The following is an 8081-nucleotide window of genomic DNA, read 5'->3' on the forward strand; positions in this document are numbered from 1 at the left end:
GGAAAAAAAAAAACATGAATAAACCACCTTATGCTCTGCAAACGAAAAGGTCTGTTGGTCTTGTTTCACAATAAATGCTTTGAATGTCAGCCTGTGAGACATTTATACACGACAAGCAAATAATACGGCAGTGTGGTTTAACTGTCCCTGATTACCGAACATGTCATCTTGGAAGCTGTAAAGCTTAACTGCAAAACGTGCCTGGTGCTTAGCAGTAAAATGTTTTATGTTGCTCATTACGCTGCAGCGGATATTTTCACACATGGGTTGGCTGGAAGCTGGCGACCTGGTGATGTCTCTTTAAATAGCATGGGGTGGCTTCCTCTGAGGAATGTGTGCTCTGTATAATGAAGAGCGTTTTGCATTTTTGTCTCATTGCTGTTAGGTCCAAAATGGGGAGGGGGCACCTGATGCTTCCCCTCTTCAAATTCCGTCAGAGGTCAGTTTGTGAACCGCTGGTGTCAGAGTGAAAGCTAAGCTGCAGAGTGCAACATCGCAGCAGGGAAAACAATCATTCACACGCCCAGTACTCCCAAAACTGCTAGTTTATTCCGGGTTTTCCTTCATGTAGAAATACTTTGTACACATTTACAGTTTTTTTTTTTAGAGAGAAACTAGTTCCAAACAAACCATGAACACTCGAGAGCTCTAGCATATATCGAAGCTTTCTAAGTTACACTTCTACTATCAGAAGGCTTAGCGTTACTATATATCTTTCAGCTAGACCCCACGGAGGGAGAAGTTCAGCTTTTTCAGTATCTATAAAGTGGAAAATGATGCCATAAATACATTAACAACAAGCTTGTCCTTGTGAAATGCTACAAAATAGAATTTAAAAAAAAGGAAAAGCAGAGATAAGTCAATCCCTTCAAATGTTCGGTCACTGCACATTCAGGTCTGTGCTGAGAATCTACTGTCCTGTTTCTCTAACAATAGAGATCCTGGTCAACGTGCAGTGGAAACGTCCAGCATCGGCGGCTCGTGCCTGTCCAGAAAGCTCTCTGTGCTCCAGCTTTGCCGCCTCTCCGCAGATACCGGCAGGGCTGAGAGACCCGCTGGCTGCGTGGGAGGAGGGGCGGCGGGGTGGTCCTATTCATGCACCCCCGGCCCGAATTAGGCCTTCACAACCTGCCTAAAAATAACAGAGAGAGCGAGACAGCAAGACAAGGAGAGAGATCGGCTCTGTGCTCACATACGCAGAGCGAGTGTGCAGAGTGAAGAAAAGCAGCACACCTCCTGTACTGGGCTGTGTGTGTGAGTGTGAGTGAGTGAGTGAGTGAGTGTGTGTGTGTGTGTGTGTGTGTGTGTGTGTGTGTGTGTGTGTGTGTGTGTGTATTTCCAGTGGGCGGGGGCCGACAAAGGACTCAGTACATTGCATCCTCGTACACGTCCGTCCGCAGGCAGAACAGGATCCCTCCACCCAACATGAAGATGGTGGCTCCCCAGCCGAGCCCGTAGCCCCAGTTGAACTCGTGGTAGGTCTGAAGAGCTGTTCCGTCGATGAACTTGATCGGGTAGAGGACCAGAGCGCAGGCCTGCAGAACCACTGGAACCAGAGAGAGAGAGTCAAGCACGAGATTTTACTGAAAAAGAAACTCTTGTTGTCGTTGTTTCAACATCACGAAGGCAGAGCTCTGCACTTTTATTGCTGAAACAAATTATTTAATTAAGCCGAGAATGAACCAGCAACTAATTTAATAACTGTTTCAGTCATTTTTCAAGCAAAATATGCCAAACATCCCCTTGTTCCAGCTCTCAGTTATAAAGATTCTGCTCTTCCTCGCTTTATGTGACTGTAAATTAAATAGATTTGTGGTTTGGACTGGTGTGTGATGGGCGTTGCTCGCTTCTTTCTGTTTACAGACCTAAAAATTAATCCAGAGAATATCCTGCAGTTGAATCAATAATGAAAATAATCATTACTTGCAGCCCATCTTACCACCACCAGTACCACAGTACAATACTTACACTACAAATGTTATTACAAAGTACTACATGTACAGAATGTGTGTTACTCATGCTACTTCTACAACCACCAGAACTACAGCTTCAACTACTACCACCTCCCTCACCACTACTACTACTACTATTACTACTAGTAGTAGCACTACTATAACTGGTGCCACCACATTGTAATACAAGCACCATAAGTTTGCTAAATAAAAACAGTGCAGGTTTTACTTAAACATGATGTTTCAGCAATTGCAAGCATTTTGTCCATGGAAAAAAAAGCAGCATTCAAGTAAAAATCATGTGAAATTAACGGCCTTGTTCATATAAAAAGACAGATCTGACAGGCAGCGGGCCGCTGCAGAAATGTGACAAACTGACGGTAACCAGGGAATGGTTGTATAAAGTGATTATATACAAAGCATCAGTGTTTCTGCTGCTTCAGATGATCTCATCAAACTGAGCCTCTTTAAAGATTTTCCATGACAGGGACAACAATGAAGATTCAGAGTGTTTTTCGAGGCCTGGAGATAACGTCGAGGCTTATGTCACTTCCATCCTCTTCCACTGTGCCTGGTTGCATTTAACGTGGCTCCTCGGTACCAAACGTTTCTCACTTCACTGCACCTCTAAATGAATGCAAACACTAACCAGAGCCACGTAATCACTACTATATATATATATAATATACTACTCTGGATTCATGTGACGCTAATTAAAGAAACACTGTGTTTTAAATCATTGTAAAACATATTTAGCCGTGCTGAGTTTTATTGAGTAAATCTTTGTGGCACTTTCCGAGCAAAGACTAGAAAGTGCTTTGCCGTGCAACGGGACATGTTGTAGCATTAAATGGATTTCTATGTTTCGTCTTTGTCTCCATTACAAGACAAAAATACTTCTCAAGAAAAACAGCCTATGCAGACACAGCTTCCTGTGGGTGTCCAGCTTTTTTCCCCTCTGACAGCGACTGACTTAAACAGCACATTTCAGCACCCCAAAGAGAGGCAGTGCCTTTCTTTTGTGATCCGTGGAACAATTTCCAAACAATCCTCATTATTCTTTTCACCTTGAGCTCACTGACGGAAAACGCTGCGGATCATTTTTCCCTTTAAATCCTCAGGGCCCCGAGCTACGGGCACTAAATGTGTTGGCGTCATTGTGAGCATACGAGCCATCAAAGGCGCACTGTGGCACCAGCTCCTCCGCTTCCTTTCCTGCGCGCTGGGTGACTCTTGAGGAAGGGACTTCGTGCATCTGCGACTCCGCCTTTCCTTCCTACGGGACGGAGCAGCGGGCGTGCAGGGGAGAACCGCGGCAGCCCAAGAATGTGGCGGTGTTTGATGGAGCCCAGGCTGAGCCTCGCAGCCCGCTGAGGTCATATTTCCGGACAGAAAATAAATACCAAGCAGCCACAGCACTGCCAAGGGGCATTTAACAGTCCAAGCCCTCTGCTGCTGCTGCTCTGCTGAGGACTGTGCGCCTGTAAGGAAAGCTTGTTCTCGCAAGGCTCTTAAAGCAATTACACACAGGAAAGGATAACACAGCATTCCCACGACTTTTCAGTCAAAGGCTGCACACACTGGCTCTTTGTGACTGATGTTTTCGGCACAGAGCAAGACAAAAATTAAACATTTTTCTGCACCGTTTGACAACATTAAATATTATTATTTATCTGCCTGATCCAGCCTTTCAGTCTCGTCTATGAAATGGGGAAATGGGGAAAACAGCCGACCTGGCTCCAGAGGCAACAAGATCTGCCAACGGCACCTCTAAAGCTCCAATAAACATGTTACATCTCGTTTGTTAAACCCCTGCAAAATCCAAAGTGTGAAAATGTCAAGTAATGGTTTTAAAGGGAGATATGTGCCAGACTATTTCTTGGCCAGGAGCAGTGACATGGGTAGCTGTTTCCCCCTGTTTCCACTCTACATGCTAAGCTAAGATAGCCTGCTGCTGGCTGTGGCTTCTTATTTAATGGACAGATATTGTGTGAGATTGAGGTTAATCTTCTCATTTACAGAACCTCTTACCAAGAAAGCAACTCAGCGTATGGACTCCCCAAAAAGTCTGACTCTTCCTTTTAGTCTATGGGCGTGATGTGACACTTCAGGGGGAGGAGGAACATTATTTGTGTAACAGGATTTCTGTTTCTTACATAATCCATTTTTATTTTGGAAACTGACAACACTGGAAAGTGGGCACGAGTGGCAGCAGTTAGTGTTTCATCGCTGTCTTTAAAGTAAAATGAGCACAGGATATTATGTGGAACAATGCAACCTAACTGCTCAACCTTTGGTTTTAATTGTATGTTTTATAGATAGATCCTCCCCCGGCAGCGTCAAAATCTGGATTCACCCAAAGGACCTTCTCGCAAAGCATGCAGGAGGAGTGCAGCCCGAGTATGAGGCAGTGCTTGGTGAGGAGCCTGTGGTGCCTTTTTCCCCCCTCAGTGACTTTACTTTGTTGGTAAGTCTGCAAATTCTGCGGCTGCTCTTTCTTGGCCAGCGAACAGGCTGCTCCCCAGACTCCCCACCACAGAAAAAATGAGCTCAACCAGAAGCCTCTTTCAGCTGCTTCTTCCCCTCTGCAGCCCTCTATTTAATGTGAGCGCAGGAACAAAAAACACTGTCTATATGGAAATTGTTGTGGTTGCGGCGAACGCATATGCGGCGCCTTTCCAAATGTGCCCGAGCACGATGTGTCGGGACGTTGGATAAACATTCGTACTGGGTGGAAAAGAGCAAATGATTTCAGAACTGTTGAAAAAGAAGAAGAAGAGAAGGGAAAGACGTACCTGCAGTGAAGAGGAACACCGCCACGGTGCGGTAGTGGCGTCTCTGCGTCCCCCGGCAGAGGGAAATCAGGGCCACCAAAAAGGCCACCAGAGTCGCCACGGCGCCGGCCACCAGCAGCACCAGGGTGGCGATCTGCCAGTCTGCGGGATGAGACGCACGCAGGTTAGAGCGGAGCGTCCCAACAAAAGCTTCGATTCACAGGACAGCAACGCTGAATTGAACCGCTGTGTTGACAAACACAAAACAAGAGCTAATCCCAGAGAGTGAAGAGAGGGAAGCAGAACGGACTCAGGCCTGCACCACAGAGCTGCTTCCCAACAGCAGCCACACTGATTCCAATAAATATCACAAGTAATTATACCAGGTCCATGCTACAGTTGTTGTTCAGGCTTGAAGAAACTCTCGCTGACAGCTGATAACCTGTAGATGAAGATAATCAAACAACAGCTGCATCCTTGGAAATACTGTTAACATTTTCATGGACATTTCAGTATTTCAAAGGCAAAGCAGATCAAAATAAACGTCAACGTGCTGGACTTGAGTTGCAAGTCGTCCTTCCCTGCAATTTATTCTCTCGCACCCACAATATGTTATGACATTTTATGCATTTATCTTTCCACCCATTGAAGAATTCATGCATTTTTCAGGAATTTCAGCAGTAATTTGTCACGGTTTATTGTATTTCTATAGACTTGGACATGATAGTTAAATTAGTAATTACTTTGTCCATTTTGATGAAACCCATGGTGCTAATCAATCGTTACAGTGGTGTTTTTGCTCTGTATATATGGTGTGTTAAGTGTTCAACACTGTGACGTCTCGTTCGGAGTTTTAGGCTGATGAAGCTGGAGTTCTTGGAGTTGGAGCCTTTTCCATGCCGGTTCAGCCACGGTGGCTTTTTTAACACCACATTCATTCTGTTTATATCAAACAAACGCCAGTCGCTCCCGGTGGAAAAGCAAAAACTCATCACTTCCTCTGCGTCAGAGGATTCTTCCTCGGAAAGACCTACACAACACCAGGCTGTTGAAACTGCGCATTTTAGACTGAGCTTTGCCCTCTGTTCAGCACAGCCTCGATCCAGAGTCAGAAACCAAAAATGGACTCACGAAAAAAAAAAAGGTTCAATTTTTCCATTCCTGCTTGCATTGTGCATCCAGCCTTTGATGTCCCACTTGTCAGTGCGAGAAGAAAGGCTCACCTCAAAAGACTCCACTCAGAAGGAGAATTTGCATGTGATGAAGCTAACGTGTTTAGCATGTAATCTTCTCTGGGTGTGCCTCACTCGCTCTCTGAGCTCCTGATTCATTTGTCTTCAGGATGGTGAAAAGGACCATTTCCCCAAAGACACATCTGAACTCCATTTGATTTCAGCCTTCCAACATCTTTGGTCCATTATGTGGTTGTAATTTTGGTTTTCACAAAAAAGTTCTCTTCAAAGACTATTAAACAGTGGACTCGCATCAGCGCTCACTGAGGTAGCCTGGCATTTACAGCCACTGCGTCACTCCGAAGATAGACTAAAATTCAAGAACCCCGGGATAGGTATGAGAATATGTGCATAATAAATCTGCTTTGCCTTGTGGTGAACTGCCCCTTTAACCCCAACACGCCCCTCCACTGTTGCTTTAATGAGCTCTGCAGACACTCAAAGCGAAAAGCCCGCCTCCTATTCACCCCAACACATTCCACAATATCAGAGAGCAGTCGGTCACCCCGAGGCTGAGCATGTTTGTGTCTGTGACCGTGGTCAAACTGCACCAAAAGTCATCTAAAATCTAAAGTATTTGACATGCTTCTGGCAGCCAGTGAGGACAAAACTACAAAAGGTTCATCAAATTTATATGGAATTTTATACAGCCTGCATTTATCCTTTTAGTCTTTTTCATCATTATTTTAATCAGCTGCTTTAAATCTAACAGAGATGAAGCTCCAGCCAATAACAAGCCAAGCTGCACCCGCCACCAGCCAAGTGCTTGGAAATCTGGTACATTTAATGCGGATTTCCTCCCCCGGTGGAGAAAAGAAGGGGGGGTGGAGGCGTAAACACTCCTGTCATGTGGCTTCTCTGCTTGACAAAAGGCAACCCGGTGGGTCCAGGCCTGGGGAGGTGGATGATGAGGAAGATCCTCAATGTGTCTCTTCAAGTCCACTCAAAGCCTTCTGGTGGTTGGAGCAGGTTAACTGTTCGTGTGCCAAAGGGATTACATTTATGTTTCTACAGCATGTGGACATTTCTTCCTCTTATTTCTCATCCTACACATGGAAAGAGATATTGAATTGACCTAGAAACGATGCTGCAAGCCTCAGTGTCAACATTTAACTGATTCACCAGCCTTTTCCTGACTCGCTTGCCATTCATTACAACACTGAGAGCACAAGTGATAAAAAAACCCCCACCTGGTTCACATTCAACCTCGGATGCTGGCTCATGCATTAGTCAAACCTTGCTGGCTGAGCGGAGCATCACAATGTGACACCACGTCACTGCTCTGGTATGAGGAGAGGAAATTTATCAGCAGCACAAGGAGCCCTGAACGCCTCAGCTGCTGGACAGAGACCAAACAGCCAACTACAACAAACTCTGCCTGGGAGATGATGGCTGCCAAACAAATACTCCTCTTTTTTTAAGCATAGGATGTGCAGCCTTTGTGTAGCCTCAAAAAACAGATGAAAAAGGCCACTGATAACATGCTGGTTTAAAACCATGTCCACAACTTAGAGTTTCTGCACATGGCATAATTACCAGCGCATTACGCTTTGTATACCTTCCCGTAAAAAGTACTACAACCTTAAGATTGCAGCTTTTAAAGGCATGGAGCACATTTTTTTCCAGCATCATCCTCCACTGTGCAATAACAGTTTGTAATCTGCAGTGTTTGGTGCGTCTGGCTCCCTCTCCAACAGAACAACAGCATCGTGAATTTAAGGAGAGAAAGTTAGAGAACAAAGCGCTGTGAAATGACCCAAAACGTGAAAAACAAACAAACAAACCCAAACGCTGAGTCCTACCAGATGTGAGGGTGGAGAAGCAGCTCCACTCAGCCTCCTCCGTCGGGTGCCGCGCCTCGGACTGGGAGCAGGACTCCCACAGAGACAGGGAGAAATGCTCCGCGGTGACCCAGGCTGGACTCAGCAGAGCCACCACGTCCAAGCAGAGCGCCAGAAAGACGCACAGCAGGGCGATGAGCTTGAAGGGCCGGAACACGTACACCTCGTTCACAGACATGTTCTCGGGACAGGGGACACCGCTGCAGGTCGGTCACAGTCAGATGAGCTCGCCGGAGGTCCGCGCGCGTCTTCACCCACCATAGCCTTCGCCGCTTTGTGCGG

The 8081-nt window shown here is 45.9% G+C and overlaps 1 protein-coding gene across 1 annotated transcript; it reads right to left on the reverse strand.

The window, feature by feature from the left end:
• Positions 1 to 535: 535 nt before the first annotated feature.
• LOC121617365 (transmembrane protein 47-like) lies at positions 536 to 8081 on the reverse strand. The gene is made up of 3 exons (XM_041952531.1): positions 7761 to 8081; positions 4748 to 4888; positions 536 to 1546 (listed from the first exon to the last, which is right to left on the reverse strand). Exons 1-3 carry the CDS (start codon positions 7975 to 7977, stop codon positions 1365 to 1367), a joined length of 540 nt encoding a protein of 179 aa, XP_041808465.1. The 5' UTR covers positions 7978 to 8081; the 3' UTR covers positions 536 to 1364.

This window comes from Chelmon rostratus, chromosome 14, assembly GCF_017976325.1.
Source record: "Chelmon rostratus isolate fCheRos1 chromosome 14, fCheRos1.pri, whole genome shotgun sequence".
In the NCBI taxonomy this organism is placed as follows: domain Eukaryota; kingdom Metazoa; phylum Chordata; class Actinopteri; order Chaetodontiformes; family Chaetodontidae; genus Chelmon; species Chelmon rostratus.

What these genes read in the sequence shown, in the direction of transcription:
- LOC121617365 (XM_041952531.1), bottom strand. Translation starts at nt 7,977, where the DNA reads ATGTCTGTGAACGAGGTGTACGTGTTCCGGCCCTTCAAGCTCATCGCC. An exon ending in CTTCTCCACCCTCACATCTG is followed by an intron (nt 4,889 to 7,760) that starts GTAGGACTCAGC and finishes CTCATCCCGCAG; the next exon opens with ACTGGCAGATCGCCACCCTG. An exon ending in GGTGTTCCTCTTCACTGCAG is followed by an intron (nt 1,547 to 4,747) that starts GTACGTCTTTCC and finishes CTCTGGTTCCAG; the next exon opens with TGGTTCTGCAGGCCTGCGCT.